The 17,712-nt window shown below is 43.7% G+C and overlaps 1 protein-coding gene across 1 annotated transcript; it reads right to left on the minus strand.

Annotated features, from left to right (window-relative positions):
* Nucleotides 1-509: 509 nt before the first annotated feature.
* On the minus strand, nt 510-12,791 carry LOC311325614 (histone-lysine N-methyltransferase PRDM9-like; the record flags this gene model as incomplete). Its single annotated transcript, XM_084458335.1, has 4 exons — nt 12,704-12,791; nt 12,295-12,482; nt 7,477-7,738; nt 510-654 (listed from the first exon to the last, which is right to left on the minus strand). Exons 1-4 carry the CDS (start codon nt 12,706-12,708, stop codon nt 510-512), a joined length of 600 nt encoding a protein of 199 aa, XP_084314461.1. The 5' UTR covers nt 12,709-12,791.
* Between the last annotated feature and the right edge of the window lie 4,921 nt (nt 12,792-17,712).

Below are 17,712 nucleotides of genomic sequence, written 5' to 3' on the forward strand. Positions count from 1 at the left end.
CTCAAAGTTCATGACCCTATGACATCATTGGATGTCTCAGAGCTCACGGGGCAGCAGATATGAACAGACTGCGGGGAATGTGTCTCAATAGGCTAACAAAGCCTCCTCTCCCTCGTCCTTCCTGTTTGTCTGAACTGAATTCAAGGAAGGAAACAGGTTTGAATAGAGAATATGGATATGAATATGCTCTGATGGACATCCCTGCCTGTCTGCTTGCTTCCTCCATTTCAGTTCAGAAGTAGACAGAGGGAGGAGACAAAAGGAGGAAGTGACTTGAGAGTTTTGAGATGCACCCGGGCAGGGTGTTAAAAGCTAGACACACGAGGATATCCTCATGACCGAGAAACTCCCTGTTGGTCAGCGGGGGTTCTGTTATGGCAACCATAGAAAACACACACAAACACACACACACACTAGGCCACACACAACCAGTGAAGTAATGCGGATGATGAATCTCATTGTAACAGGAGCAGCCCCGGGGTGTACCTCTACCAGCTGTCCTGAAGTCATCACTGGCTTGTTGACTTGACTGCTACTATCATGCGACAGGCTCCCTCTGGTGGGCGAGGAGTAATCTGCAGTCCAGTCATCAGCCAGTCAAGCTCCTGTAGTTTGCTGAAGACTGAGATCACACCCGCCTCTTTGGGCTCATCTCTGAGGGGGATGGGTGCACCCACAAGTGGGAGATTGACCATTTGCTGCCGGCCAAAACAACCTGGAGGTCAACGCTCTAAAGACAGTGGCTGTGGACTTCAGGAAGAACCCAGCTCCCCCATCACCCTGGGACTACCTCCATTAGAGTCCATCCTCACCTCCTCCATCCCCCCCCCCCTGGGACTCAGCCGCTACAGCCAGAGACAAGGCCAGACTGCAGCGCATCATCTGCTCTGCTGAGAGGGTGACTGGCTGCAACCTGCCTTCCCTCCAAGACCATCGATGGATTATGAAACGATGGGTCCCTGGACACAGACACGTAACGGGCCCCCCACCCATTTCATTTATCGAAATTTTGAATTTGCCCAATGAGACCGCATGCAATTTGCAGATGATTTGAGAAAACTCACAATAAAAGCAGTTTTATTCAGCTCGGTTTTGACTCGAGGGACCTCAACTCTGTGTGGAGGACCTGCTTTTTGGATTCCTCCCCAAAAGAGCTGAAGGTCCCATATGGCATGGAGTACTCAGCCCCTCTAAAGTGCTATAAACACTCACTTAAAAACTTCAGGTATCACGATGGTTTCTTTCTTGTGACGTCTTCAAAGTGAATGTTTAGGCTATTGCTTCAGTTTTTCAGCAGGATTTTTGAGGCTCTGTTATTGAATGAATGACTAAGCCTTTTGACTATGTGACAAGAAATGCAAAGGGCCCCTGAGCTCTTGGGCCCCTGGGCCCGGCAGGCCCGTTCAGTAATGTCTTTGTCCAAGACCTACAGTCTTCCAGGGCCCGGAAGCGGGCAGAAACATTGTGGCCGACCCCTCCCACCCTGTGCAAACCTATTGGTAAAATAAGTCTGATTCTGATCTGCCTCTTCATCCCCAAACGACATCTTTGGTTCACCACACTGCCATCTAGTGGAAATATACCTGAACAGCAATGTCTACAGGCCTGCAGAGGCTCAAAACTGAACCCGGTTGCTACATGCATAGCACTAGTTATGTTTCCCGTTGGATCACACAATCACTAATTGGCCACCCCTCCCTTCACTGCTCTCCTGTGCACGACATTGTGAATGTGTATGTATGTAATAGCTGCCCTCTGTACAATGTACTATATAGTGTGTGGGTGTGTGTTTGTGTAATAGCTGCCCTCTGTACAATGTACTATATAGTGTGTGGGTGTGTGTTTGTGTAATAGCTGCCCTTTATACAATGTACTATATAGTGTGTGGGTGTGTGTTTGTGTAATAGCTGCCCTTTATACAATGTACTATATAGTGTGTGGGTGTGTGTTTGTGTAATAGCTGCCCTTTATACAATGTACTATATAGTGTGTGGGTGTGTGTTTGTGTAATAGCTGCCCTTTATACAATGTACTATATAGTGTGTGGGTGTGTGTTTGTGTAATAGCTGCCCTTTATACAATGTACTATATAGTGTGTGGGTGTGTGTTTGTGTAATAGCTGCCCTTTATACAATGTACTATATAGTGTGTGGGTGTGTGTTTGTGTAATAGCTGCCCTTTATACAATGTACTATATAGTGTGTGGGTGTGTGTTTGTGTAATAGCTGCCCTCTATACAATGTACTACAGTATATATGGGTCAAAGACGTGACGCTTGTTTTTTGTGTCCCTTTGGTTAAGTTTACATTTTTTAGGTTAAAATTTGAAAATAAACGTAAAGATTACTTGCATACATTCTTTTCTGACAACCTGCCCTAAAAAGTTGTGGTTTTAATTCATTTTGAGAGAATTATTGAGTAAAAATGTGGTGTAACCATAAAAACTGAGTACAGAAAAATTCAAATTGCTCAAAAGAGCTGAAAGTAAAAAAAAAAACAAACATATAAACTAGTTTGGCATAATCTTACATAAGAACTATTTTTTAAGTTAATAAAAGAAGTGGAACTATATTGTTCTGGATATTATAAATAATCCGGGGAATCATGTCAGTCAAGTCAACTTACATAAGTGTCTAGATGGTGTAACCACCATATAAGGAGTTTTTTTTTCTTTACAAGAAGACAATTTTGGTGGGAAATGTATCACAGAGAAGTACTCCTCTCTGCTCTTCATGGTTGCATGTCAAGGTTAGTAACTCTCTTAGAAATATTGAGATAATTTTACATTTTAGGGTATGGTCAGGTATGATTAGGTTTGCATGTCAAATGGTGTAACCAGTGGAAAATGGTGTAACCAGTGAAAAACATATTAACAAACAATATTTTATGATGCAGCACAAGGACAACTAGCCATCTTAAGAAGAAATTTTTAGTTAATTAGTCAGTTTTATTTATTTTCCAAGTATTCTTTCGAGAAAAGGAATTCAAGAATTGTCATTTACATCATAGAATGTCTGGCCAAATAACATGTAGGCTATGTTGTGTTGAAACTCAGAGATGGCCTGCCTAATAAGTCAGATACTTGTCTGCCATTTCATCATTAATACAATATAATAAATGTGGTAAATGTGGATAGTTACACCAATTGACACTGGGTTGTGTCAAATGGTGTAACCAGTGTTGAAAATATGAAATAGTACAGGAATATTAATTATATTCCTATTCCTATCTAAGCATTATATTCTACTGTAGTGTAACATGTTTTTAGCCATTTTGACATACATTTCCATAGATGTATAACAAAAACCAAGAGGTTTTCAGCATACCATATGACCCGCTCGATGTTGCAAAACTGATGAAATATAAACATTTGAGATCACTCTGATAAAATCTATTCTTAGGTAACATGTTGCAATTGATTATTATTATGAGTACACCTACATACACTCTAGGTTGATGAAATATTTAACACTTTTTTTTTTACCCCTGAGGCGTTCCCCGTTGTCTAGTCAGGGATGACATTGCTTGTGATGTGGATGAGGTGATGTCAGACCCTGACAGAAGGCGGGATCCAGAAACCATCCACCTCATCACTTACAATTCTATATTTTGTTTACCACTGCCCTCAACTTTTAATGTCATTATCTGTTGCCAAGATTGTATTGATTACTGTACTGTAATTCTACTTTTCTTTATTGTAAAAACCTGCAATGGAATAAAAATGAGCCCGATGTTTTTTTCTGAAGCCTCTCTATTTTGGTGCTGATTGAAATGTGAGTAGATGTACTGGAACAATCTTTAACAAGCCTGTGTGAGAACATTAAAAAGGTATACTAAGTACTAAAGACAGCAGTGTTTGTATAAAGTACATCAGTTTTGTTGCTGCTTTGAAATAATATTTTAACTGGTGCATGTGTGAATCATTTTGTAGCAGAAATGCCACTTTGAAAAATTATTATTGGATTATTGGGTTTTGATTGCAGAGTTTCATTTTGACATAGAAGTGAGATGCTTCCCAAGAAGTGAGATGCTTCCCAAGTGTTTTCTTATGGCTTGTGTCGAGTTTTGACACAATGACAACCCCCCATACACACAAATGAACACTCTACAATACATCTCTCAGGTTATAAAATGTTTATTTAAAAAGGTTTATAAAAAACAAGCAACATTCTGAAAAGTTATGAGTTTAAAATGCAGCTGTCCAGCCATCCAACCAACATCAACAGTCACCAACAAATACCATCCCAGTTTTGTTTCGTGTGGTGTGCATTTCTTGCATTTAATAATAATCTAAAATCCAAAAGGATAGCCTTATTCCAATTTCTAATTGTAATCTCAATCTGTGCTGCTGTGATAACATTATAACCTATTATTACTACTGTTCAAATTATTTATTCATGCATGTTGTAAGAGATGAATGGTTGTAAACCCTGAACTCAACCAGGTTTATTGGAATTAATTTAAACAGTTCCCTTTGCAATCACCATCTCATCTTTGTGTTGCTGCATTTTTTGTTTTATTCTTTCATGTTTTTAGAGCGCAATCGACTTTTACCAAGAGGACAAAATTAAGTCCATCCATTCACCCAACACATGGACAAACAGTTGGCGTATTCGTAAAAACATTCACACACCCTAATATTTATTCACAAGCAGTAACTTCTGCATCAGGATTGCTGACAAACAAATTCAATACATCTCGTCATATTTAAGTCTCATCATAATATGGGAGCTATATTGTGAGGGAATGGATCAAGGACTTAAAACAAACTGATTGTAAGGACTATATATTGAGACATTTGGACTGAATTTGATTATTGAATAGAGATATTATTGAAAAGAAAAGGGCAGGAGTGCTGGGAAGTTCAGACAGGTGTGATTAAGGTGATATTTGTTTGGGAACACAAACTGAGCTGGGGAGTCTACCCACGCGTGTAGCGGCATATCTCAATATATATCTTATATAGCTATAGCTCAATAAAGACTTTTTAACTTTTTGCCACAGTTACTTTTCTTTGAACGAGAGAATATTATTATTTGAGGTGTCTACTCTTGTGTAGGTTATGATTTGAAATAGCTTATTTTTGGGGGGAACCTGTAAACATGGAATACAGTTAAGTTCATCCTGTTATTATCCGCTTGTCTGATTAACTAAAGTATACACTAAGATACTATGTAGCTCAAACTTATAAATCACCTATTTGATTGTTATAATGTGAAGTGAACACAGCGTTACAGTGTTGCCCCATTCCTATAGTTTTTGTGCGTGGCTGTAAGCCAGCGCACCATACATAGCATTTGTCGGGTTGTCCCTCCCTCCCTCCGTCCCATTGTTGACCTGCATTTCTATGTTGCCACCACAAGAGGCAGTGGTCCCAGCACAACAAAATAATTACACTATGACATCTCACAATTTCAAGTTCCTCGGTAGTGCAGTGGATAATGTGTCTGACTTCCATGCGGGAGATCAGGGGTTCAAGGCCCCAGTGGGGAAGATTTGGGGAAACAGAACCCCCACCCTCTGCCAGCCTGTGGATTATTCCTACGTTTATTTTCGGCCTTTCCATCCCTCTCCCTCCCTCCTTTCACTGTCCTTTCCCCTTTTATTTTTAAGGAAATGTACAGTCTGTTTTGCAGATGAATTAACTGTGTCAAACTGATTGCAGAAACTGGGTGACAAATTAAGTGACCAATTACAAGTCCCATTGATATACTAGACTTGTGCTTACCGTTATGTTTCTCTGTGTATGCAACTCTGTTTTGTTTTCTGCTCCTCCTGTTCTCAGCCCCACTCCCAGATTTCTGAGTGGATCCAGTTATAATTAATATAATTCAAAGCATTTTAATAAATATGAGCATTGTGATTTGTCATTTGTGTTTGTCACTGGATGTTATAAAAGTTATGTAAAAATGTGGTTACCTGGTGGTGCAGGTAATCAGTTCAATCAGTTATTGAATTTACGTACAGTAATTGAACAATTGAAATACTCCTGTTTTAAAATTATACCTACAGTATAGGTGTCTCAGTAATTACCCATCATATATGTGGCTATACTTTGCATGTATTTACCAGTTAAATGTTTAGTAATTGGTTGACTATGAAAGGAAGGGTTACCAAAAAAATGTTCAGAGTAAGTTAATTTATCAATAGAAATCCATAAGCCTAGGGCCAAAGGGACAATAAACTACCGGTGGAATGGTGGTGGAGAAATAGCGGTATCTAATACGGATTACTAGTGGACCGCTGTCCCTGACGCTAATAATCCGCCAGAGGTCCGCTTGCCATTTGATGAGCAAATGGCCAGGAATCCGCCAGCTCGTCCATCGGGGACCCGCTGTAGGTCCGCTAGTAATGTGTTATATTCCGCCGGAGGTCCACCAACTCGTCCATCGGGGAACCGCTGTAGGTCTGCTAGCCTTGTGTTATCTGGGTTTATCCCTTACCTTTGTCCAGAAACAGAAGTTGAACCAATTGCAGCAAAATAGCTAACGTTAGAGGAATCATCAGTGTAACTGCTTTAGCCACTGACCGCTACCATTAATGTTATGGAAGCTGCTGCTAGTTGTTGTGAGCTCATGAGCTAACTGGCTATCCTGCTCTTATTGTGCTGGATTAGCATTGGAAGCATTGGAACTGATGTGTGCACGCGACAAGACCTATCTTAACTTATCAGACATGCCATTTCAATTCACAGCTATTTCAGTGGCATGACTAGCTTCCGTCCTACCAGTCCTGAAAAGAAACAAGCCAGTCAGACACATAAGCCAGGCTGGACCTGACCTAGTTTTTCAAAGGCCTCCGGATCTGCCTATTAAACTAGAACGCATCTCCGGATTTCAAGCACGAAAACATATCCCCGGCTGTATCCCGATGCCTCCGGGTTCGAGACTCATTTTGGCCTCGGTAGTGTAAATGCTTGGTGCAAACGGGTGAAAATGCCAAAAAACGCAGTGTAATCCAAACCTAAGGCTATGGGTTCTCTCCTGTATGAACACACTGGTGTGTTTTTAAGTTTCCTGATTGACTGAAGGTCTTCCCACACTGATCACAGTGGTATGGCTTCTCTCCTGTATGAACACGCTGGTGTATCTTTAAGTCTCCTGACCGACTGAAGTTCTTCCCACACTGGTCACAGTGGTATGGCTTCTCTCCTGTATGAACACGCTGGTGTGTCTTTAACTCTCCTGACTGATTGAAGTTCTTCCCACACTGGTCACAGTGGTATGGCTTCTCTCCTGTATGAACACGCTGGTGTATCTTTAACTTTCCTGACTCCCTGAAGTTCTTCCCACACTGGTCACAGTGGTATGGCTTCTCTCCTGTATGAACACGCTGGTGTATCTTTAACTTTCCTGACTCCCTGAAGTTCTTCCCACACTGGTCACAGTGGTATGGCTTCTCTCCTGTATGAACACGCTGGTGTGACTTCAAGTGGTCTAATTTAGTGAAGTTCTTCCAACACTGGTCACAGTGGTACGGTCTTGGCTTGTCTGTGTCTGTCTGTCTCTGGGCGGGAGCTGGTGTGAGGGGGGTGTTGGAGGTGGTGATAGGGAGTGATTGAGAGGAGGACGACGACGAGGAGAGAGTCTTTGGGCTGATCTCTCCGCTCCTCAGCAGAGAGACGTAGAGGCCGTCATGGCTCCTCTTGAGGTGCCTGTGGAGGTAGATCTGGGAGGTGTAGGTGAATGGGCACTCAGAGCAGGAGAACACCTGAGTCTGGGACAAGTCTGACATCACTCCTGGGAAAGGAGAAAAAAATAAGGATTCTCACACCTGTAGTACATGTTCAAATGCTGTATAGAATGATTATATGTAGCTAGTGGGGGCGAAACATAACACCACAACTTGAGATTGAGGACAGGAGAGAGAAAGATATGGAAGAGGTTCCTCTGGCTGAGAGAGAGTGAGGGAGAGTGACAGAGGAGAGAGAGAGAGAGAGGAGTGGAAAAAAGAAGAGAGAGAAGAGAAAACAAGCATGAATACGTTGAAGCCCATGGCATTAGCTAACTTAGCTAGAATAAGCTAGCCAGCACTCATTAACGTTAGTCAAGCTACCATGTTCCATGGCAACTAACAGCATTCCATTCTGATCATAGCTAGTGTGCCTGCCTAACATCGGTCATTTGAGTGCCGCCTAACAACGATTTGCACAGGCGCCCTTGCTGTTCATGATGTATCATCCCCTTTCGTTGCATCCACGAGTGTCCTGAATTTCACGTTGTATGAACACGTCTTGCCTGCTGGCTGGCACCATGGAAAAAAGACAGACGAGAGGAGAGAGGGAAGGATGGTAGAGGAGAGCTACTTGGACAGCGGTTACTATTATGACCAGCAGACCTCTGGTTCTTTCAGCTTTAACCCTCAGAGGGCTGGGGCTATTTGAGCCGTTTTTGTCATACTTAGGATTTTGACCTCATATACCACATTAACAACATGGTACCATGCCATGCTTGGTACCATTTTTTCCTGACATGTTCAGCTACCTGATCTGACATTCAGTTTTTGATTATGACTTACTGTATTGTCACCATATTGTATATTATACTATAAGAATTTCAAAATCGGATTCAAATTTTGTGTGTTTTTTGTACTTGAAAAATGTGAATGTGATATTCTAGCCTATGGGAGGGTGCAAATGCACCCACAGGTTGTATGTATGAACATACAGATGTCAAATAAAGATAAGTCAAGCTATATACCATCTTATTTTGACATGTAACATGTAATAATCATAGGCGTTTTTACCTCTTTTTAGCTGTGCCTTTCTTCAACACTTGTTCAACAACAGACCATGTCTACAATTAGAGATCTACATAAGATTTGCATTCTCTGGGTGTGAGGACTTGCTGTATTTGACCTGACAATTAGTGACTGCTATATGTGACCTGACAATATTTCAATTGTACATGCTGTACACTGGACTCTGCATACTGTATTCCCAAGAAATAAACAAAATCAGATTAGCAAAATGGTATTTTATTTATAGTCTACAAACTGTAAAGCAGGTGCACTGTCTCTCAGATACAGCTGGACTGGACAGTGTGACTCATACGGAAATGAAATATATTGCAATATATTACAAATGTATTCAAAATATATTATTATATTGCAATATATTTCATTTCCGTATGGGGAGTCAGTAGGACAGGAGGACAGTCAACCGGAGTTGTGGAATTCAAAGAAACAGTTCCTGTCGACACTGAGGCAGAGGGCCACATCGCATGCATTGCACTTCCAGGAAGTGTCTTTCCTCTCGCCATTTTTTGCGCAGAGCCTGCACACCTTGCGCCCGATGGTGTTCTTCTTGCTCGGGTTTTCTGCGAGCTCTTCAGGCGTGGCAGTGGGCACAGGAATATGCTGAGCGTTCCTGTTGGTGGGAGTGGGAACTCCTGTGACCTCCACCCCACACAGTCCGGCCACAAGCTCAGCGATGAAGTCCTTGTGGGACATGGGGGTTTCTCTGGGCGTTCTTCTCTCACAGATTTCACAGTGCATGATGTAGGCATTCGTTGTAGCAATATCTACAAAGTGCAGGAACATTGTGCGATAGAACAGGCCGGCTCTACGGTGGGTTGAGTAGTACCCTGTGAGCTGATCTGACAGATCAACTCCACCCATAAACTTATTATAAGCTTTGATGGGGGTGGGGCATGGGACATCTTTCACCGACCAGATGTCATCTTCCTTCACCTTTCTCGGGATCGTGTCACCAAGAGTGTAAGCAGGATGTAGAGTGGAGCAGATAGACACAACCTTCGTGTCCATCCACTTCACGAAGACCAGGGCCCCCTCCCGGATCCACCTCAGTTTGCCTCTCTCTGCGTTCTTCGGTATGGCATTCTCTCGGCCTCTGGGAATGTCCTTCCTGTTCTCTCTGTACGTGCCGCAAGCTCCGTAGTTCATGGTGTGCAGGTCAGTGAACAGTTTTGGGCTGGTGTACCAGTTGTCCATATAAATATGGTATCCACTCCCCAGCCACCGCGGACATATGAGATTCATCACTGCATCATAAGAGACTCCATGCTCGCTGGTTGGAATGTGCGACTTGCCTGTGTACATCTCAAAGTTGATGGTGTAGCCATTGGAAGAGTCAGCCAGTACGAATAGTTTCATCCCCCAGCGTGTTGGCTTGTCTTTCATGAATTGAGTCATACCTGTTTTTGCCTTTGTGGCCACCATTCTCTCATCAATAGACAGGTTCAGCTCTGGATGATAGTGTGCCATGCAGGCTGTGCGGATCTCTTCATACAGCGGCTTCATGCGAAACAGCTTGTCATACTGTGGTTGTCCCTTCAGGCGATCATTTGCGACATCCTTCTCTGGATCACTGAGGTGAATGTTCCACCATATCCTCCTGAATCTGTCCCTGGACATAATCATTCTGGGAAAGGGCACTGACATGATGTGATTGGTTTTCCAGTAGTCCAGGAGGCATGGCAGGTGCACAATGGAAGTGTACAGGAGGAGACCAAGAAAGTGACAAAGAGTGTCTAGATCAATCTTTTCCCACTCGTACTTCTTGCTCTTGGTCTGCTCAGAAGCATACTTGTTGGTGTTTCGGACAATGGTCAGCATTGAGTCAGTGGAGAAGTACAACAGGAAGAGTTCCTTTGGAGTGAAATCCACATGAAGGTCTACCTGGGGTCCTGGATCCCTTGTGTGCCTCCATTGTGGGTGCTGTGGGGTGATGTCGGGATCCTCCTCAGTTCTCCAGGGCTCTCCTGCTGCGGCTTGGCCTTGCGGAGACACTGCCCTGTCTGTCTGGCGCTTGCGCTTCCCCTTTGCAGCTGTTGAAGGTGTGCTATATGACAAAAAAAGAGAAAGGAGAATTTACAACATTTGCAAACGGAGTAAAACTGACTCATTCTCTCAAACCCTCTTGCTCATTCGCACATGACACACACACCCCCCCCTCACTCAGACACCACTATATCTACCTGCTACTGACAAGGGTAGGCTATATCTACCTGCTACTGACAAGGGTAGGCTATGTCTACCTGCTACTGACAAGGGTAGGCTATGTCTACCTGCTACTGACAAGGGTAGGTCACATCAGTGCTGACACTGTTGGTTCTCAATGAGCCACTTTTTTACACTATGCTTGAAGGAGTAGTAGGTAGGAGACTCTCTGATCGAAAGTGTAATGTGATGTGTAAAACCTATCAATAGCTACATCTTGTTTTTGCTTACCTCCTGTTAGTAACAGTAGCAGTAGGACTGCCAGTGCTTGCAGGCTTGGCACCCTTGCCACTCCCTCTCCCCCTCCCAGTGCTAGTAGAAGGCTCATTGTCTGGATCACTGAAGTTGAACGAATAATCACTGTGAAGATAGACCGGAAAATACAAGGTTACAAGCCAGACAACAGAAATATTTCTGACATACATCACCAATTCAAAAGCAACAAAAAGCAACTCAACTCAGCACTACTCGACCATGGCATTGTAAGTGTAGCTAGCTAGGTAAACAGACAAGTAAACAAACACCTGTCTTTCTTACCTATGACGAGGATCAAAATCTGGGTCATCCGATTCATCTTCATCTACCGGTAGATCATGTTGTTCATCCTCACTTTCAGACTCGGACAGTAAGAAATCCATTTGAGCCTCTTGGACCCAGAAGTGGAGCGCTCGAGGGACGCATAGTGTTCGACGCGGACGGACATTTACCTTCCATTCCATTTTTGTGGTAACGTTACCAAATGCTACAAACAAAACAAAACGATTCCAAAACAAATATATAATCAAAACTAACCTAGCTAGAATAAAATTATCTTTCTCTCTTTCTCTCCTCCTCTCTATATCTCTCTATCTCTCGTCTCTTCGTGTCTCTTCAGCCGGCATGTATTCAGCGCGTGAACTTTCAAACAGTGTCTGAGTTTCTGGTCACGTGACGCTGTATTCGTTCTCCCATTGGCTTAGGTGGGACACAGTCGATTCTGGCATTTTTTACCGCATCAAAATAGGACGAAATATGCCAGAGATAATCAAAAACATGCAACGCCTGCTATAGAAATTGCGCGTAAAGGCACACAAATAATATGATTTATGCATCTAAATTAAAATCGTTGTTTCCCTTGGTCTATTGACATCACACAAAAGTATGTTAGAGACTCATGCCTGGACCTTCGGGAACAGTTGCCCGGAGCACTTTAGGTGCATTCGTTTCGATTCTATGGACTCTGGAAAATAGTCATGGGATTGCCCGCGCCGGCGTGGTCTGGCGAGGGTTAAGGAAAGAGGTGGATGAGAGAGAGATGGAGGAGAAGACAGAGGGAAGAAGAGTTGAGGACAGATACCTCTAGCGGTGCTCTTTTTGTCCCAGAAGTAGTCGAAGGAGATGCTCTTGTATCTGTACTCCTGTCCGTACCAGACCAGCAGCTCCTCCCCGACAGCCAGCAGCCGACAGCAGCGAAACAGGATCCCTCCACGGTACTGAAACGCTATCAGGTTCTGCTCTTCCTCAGTACTGGCACAGTTCACATACCTGGGGGAGAGAGGGGGTGGGTTCATAAGAACAAACAGGTGAGGGAGGGTGAGACGGGAGGAAGGAAAGATGAAGGAAGAGAGGGAGGGAGAAAACAAAGTGGGTGAGATGTAGGGACTGACTGTATGGATGGAGAGAGAGATTCAAGACTGGAGAGATGGTTTATCTGAAGTGAGAGAGAGGAGGGGTGTAGATAGAGACCAATGTACTCTGTTCCTCACCTCATCCAGTTGGAGTGCGTCTCTCTTTTGGCATCGATGTACTCGTCATCACAGTTTCTGCTCTTGATCTGAGAACACAGAGACGTCTTAAATTAAATTCCTTCATCAAACATTATTTCATGAGGATCATCAGAACACCTGTTCACACACACACACCGCCCTCATACCCACCACCCAGGAGTATCCGCTCTTGATGGCCTCCTCCTTCTCCATCACCTCCCCCTCGTAGGGGCCGTAGTGGGTTCCCTTGGCAACCGCCTCCCCACAGTTGAAGACTCCCAGCCCCACTCCGGGTATCCGTGACCTCTTGACCTCCAGGCCATGTGGGAGGGTCAGTCTGGCCCGATCAGACACCCCCAGCACTACCGGGGTGTCCGGTATGAAGAGGGGGGGGCCGTGGAGCTCACACTCCTCCAGGAAGAAAGACTCACACTCCTCACAGTCTGGAGAGGACAGGAGAGGGGGAGGAGAGACGTAGTGCATTAGAGAGAGAGAAAGAGAGAGGTAGAGATGGAGAGAGAAAAGGAGGTTTTAGAGAGTGTGAGTGTGTGTGTGTGACTAAAGCCCAGTTGACAGCTAAAAGGAGACAGTAGTTCCAGAATGTCTGTGCCATCGTTGAACAGCAGTTCTAGAATGTTCAAAGTTCCAATTTGGCAAAACTGAACTGTGAACCTACGAGAGAGAGAGACTGAGGAGAGAGATACAGAGAGAGAGACTGAGGAGAGAGATAACCAGAGAGAGAGACTGAGGAGAGAGATAACCAGAGAGAGAGAGACTGAGGAGAGAGATAACCAGAGAGGAGAGAGACCGAGGAGAGAAATGAACAGAGAGAGAGACTAAGGATTGGTAAACAGAGAGAAATAGAGAAAGACAGAAAAGAGAGAGCAGCTCTCTTACAGAGGTAGTGGTCATCTTCTGGCTCCTTCTGCTCAGTGTCGTTGACTCTGCCTCTGTCTCTCAGGTTCCTCGCTCTGCGGTATAGGTTCACCTCTGACCTCTGCTTCACCTCTAACACATCTGACACACACACACACACACGTTACATGGGGTTAACATGCCACACACACAGGGTTTTCATGTCACTCAGTGAAATTGACAAGAGTACACTCACACAAACCCCACTAACACTAACAGTATAACGCTGCAACTTGGGGAGATGCGTAGAAAACAACACAGAAACACCTTTGAGAGGACAGGGATCCCAGGCCGACACTGTCAGCATAACATTACACTACAGTAGTGACTACTACTACAGTACTATTACCACACAATAGCCTCCTACTATAGTACTACTCTACTAGTACTACTTGTACTCTGTATGCGTACGTTGAGAGGGCGTCTCCAGATGAGGGGTCAACTCCACCGGGTCACTGAGCCCAGGAAGGGGGGGCAGGTCTGCCATCTTAGATCGACCTCGATGCATGAAGGCTGGGGCTGTCGACTTCAGACCTGCAACACACAGGGAGGAGAGAGAGGGGGAGGAGAGAGAGATGGAGGAGGAGAGAGATGGAGGAGAGGGAGGGGGAGGAGAGAGAGATGGAGGAGAGAGAGATGGAGGAGAGAGAGATGGAGGAGAGAGAGATGGAGGAGAGAGAGATGGAGGAGAGAGAGAGATGGAGGAGAGAGAGATGGGGAGGAGGAAAGAGATATGGGGGAGGAGAGAGAGATGGAGGGGGAGAGATGGATGTAGATGTTACAGGACCTGTCATTTCACAGGAGAGCACACAGACTGGTAAAATTACACCCTGTGCTTCCTGTCTCAGTAAAGCACATTTTCACTAACACAAATCACTAACGCCGTCACTTGACAAATTACATTTGTCTAGATCTATCTATCTATCCATCTATCTATCTGTTCTGAAAGTATGAATAGATAAATATCTGTATATGTCTTCTATGTTTTAGTTCAATTCAAAGGGCTTCATTGGCATGGGAAACATACATTTACATTGCCAAAGAAAACATCCAAAAAGGTCACAGAAATGGTATAGGTGAATTGAGTGAATAAGTGGGTGTTATATTTACAAATGTATTTAATTTAAATGGTAACTTATAAATGTGTATGTACATTGTGTATATGTAGTGACCAGTGTGGTGTGCAGGGATACTGATTGAAGAGTTTCAATCGTGGAACCAAACCAACCAGCTATCTGATCAATCGTGACCACGAGTCCGTATGGTAGAAGCCACAGCGCGCCACGCGTTTCTTTGTTCCCCAGAATCAAATAGCCTATGTTAAAGAACCATTCCACATTTACTAGAGCACTTTAGAGTGCTCGGGAATAAAAATGCATGACTCTTTGACATAAATATATCCACCACATCGGCAATAATCATTTCAATACGGTGTTACTCAATAAGAAAAGAACGCGCCTTCCGTTTTCGAGTTAGCACAGATGGTGGCCTCTAGTTGTGCTTATTAATGTCGTTATACGGCCAAGCTCTCCACTTAATGTCACCAGCGAGTTAAAGAAGCGAAAGCGCGCAGCTACGACCAGCAACAGCGAAATGACCTGAAAACTGACCGCATGTCGGTGTCTGTTCGTTCCACGCGCTTCCCTCTCAGCATGGTCATACTAAACAGCTTGATGAATTCTGAAATTAAAGCAAAATAAACGATACTGTTTATGTATAGCCTATAACTCTCCCCTGGACTCAAATTCAAAAACATTAACCCTCCCCTGGACTCGAATTAAAAAAAAAAAAACAGTAGGCCCTCGCTTGGACTAAAAGCGTGACCCTCTCCTGTTTTCCTCCAGTGACCCCCTGGTTAGATTGGCTCCAGGATTAAAATCAACGGGTTTTAAAGAACAAGGGAATGAAGGCGAAATTCACTTCTTGAACTGAAGCCCCAAACTGTTGCGCTCTAATTCTTCAAAATAAAAAATAACATACAACTTACCGAATTGAGGATTGTCGTAGCCTACAGTGAAAGGCTAGTGAGTAGGTTGTGATGGAAACGTTTGTTTACTCAAAAAGAATAAAGAGATCGTCTCTTGTTTTCTTCTGATGGATAAAAAAAATCTTTTGCTCGACGGTGAAAAGTTCCCAAGGTAGAGAGAGACAGATTACAAACACAATTTATATACACTTTTAGTCGTGACTGCTAGTCTTTTCAAAGCTCTTAAGCAATCGGTGAAAGCCCGGAACAATGACGCGTTTCACTGTTCAGATCCTGTCTAGAGCCCGCCTCCTGAGACAGGAAAGATGCCGCTTGAACATTAGGTTCACAACGCCCTCTACTGGATATGTAATGGTAGTGACCAGTTCTGACTTAACCATGACATTATTATCCTGACATGCATTATGCGTGACCCCTTTATTTATTTGAGGTCTTATATGAATGTCCAGTGCTGACCATGTTCCTCCTTGTTTTAAAAAGGCGCCGTCTCCTCTTGTTCTTTAGTCCTGGACCAGGGCTACTTGTTCTTTCCTTTCCATTCATTTCAATATGAGGTGTGACCGCAAGACTGACGACCACTTCATCCAGACAATACGTAGGCTAAATGGTTCCCAAGTGTGAATGTCTGCTCTCCAACTTCAGCGCTATTGAAAAGCTGAATTCCTCCTCATTCTCACTATGAGTGCTAATGGTCTAAATCACCAGCAACTGAAACTGACTTTCAACGTTATCCGCTTGGCTGTTTTTGCGTGTCTCTTGTTATTGTTTCCAAATTGATATTGAAATTCCTGTTTGTGAAATGAACACAGTGTTAGTGTAGACTTATAGGTGTAAAAAAAAAAAAATCATAAGCCTCTGGATCCGTCTATTACTCTAGAACGCAGCTCCGGATTTCAAGCACCAAAACAGCTGTGGCCGTATCCCGAGGCCTCCGGGTTCCAGCTTCATTTTGGCCAAAGGTCAAACAAACAGTCTTTTTTTGGTGAAAAAACACAGAAAAACGCAGTAGTGTAACCCAGGCCTGAGAAACCAGGTCCATTCCAACTTCCACGACAGGTCTTTCTCTTTCAGTTTTATTGTCACTTACAGTAGATGCCCTGGTACGGTACATGCATGTTAAAATCTTTGGCTGGGAAGCTTCATCATTAAAACCATTTAGACCATTTAAAAAGCATTAAACTATAATTAAAATCAGTAATTACTAAAAACAGTGATATCATTAAATGATAGAAATACATAGTAATCACTATAAACAGTAGGGATGAGAGATAAATACATAGTAATCACTATAAACAGTAAGGATAACAGAGATAAATACATAGTAATCAATATAAACAGTAGGGATAAGAGAGATAAATACATAGTAATCAATGTCACAAACCAAGCCGTGTATGGCCGTGACAAAGGAGGGGGACGCACACCAAACTAAGGATTAACAATAAGATTTAATTAAACTAAACTCAAACAAGACATAAAGTACATAAATCAAACATGGGATGTGCGGTCAGTTATCAGTGGTGTAAGTGAGTGAATGAGTGAGTGAAGGGTGTATGAATGCAGTGTTGAGTAGTGCAAAACCAGGTTCAAACTATAAAGCAAAACAAAGCAATCGGTGTCCCCGGGAGGAGTAGAGAGAGCAACTGAGCTCCCAGCTCTTCTTGTAGAGCCCTGACACACCAGGCCCAGGTGTGCCAGGGTAGCAGCTGATGACGGCCACGCCCACCTCAGGAACCTGCTAGGACAGACACTGAACAGACTGAACACACACACACACACAACACACCCAGACAGGCAAATGGAGTAGGCGGGGCCGTCACACCTCCCCCCATAAGACGGGGTCCCCACAAGACCACCGTCACCAGAGCAACCCAAGCGCAAAACAAAAAACGAGCAAAAAACAAACTCAGCTAGCCCAACACAGGAGCCTGCCACCACATTGTCACGGCCCCCGATGTGGCGAATGTCCAAGTCATGGGACTGTAAAAATAGACACCACACCACACACCACCAAAAATAGGATCTCCCACAAAACCCCCTCCATGTGGCATCCACTTCCTCACCAGGAAAGCGGAATCCACCGTTCACCTCAACAGATGGCACCAACCCA

The sequence above is a fragment of the Borostomias antarcticus genome, assembly GCF_949987555.1.
Source record: "Borostomias antarcticus genome assembly, chromosome: 24".
NCBI lineage: Eukaryota > Metazoa > Chordata > Actinopteri > Stomiiformes > Stomiidae > Borostomias > Borostomias antarcticus.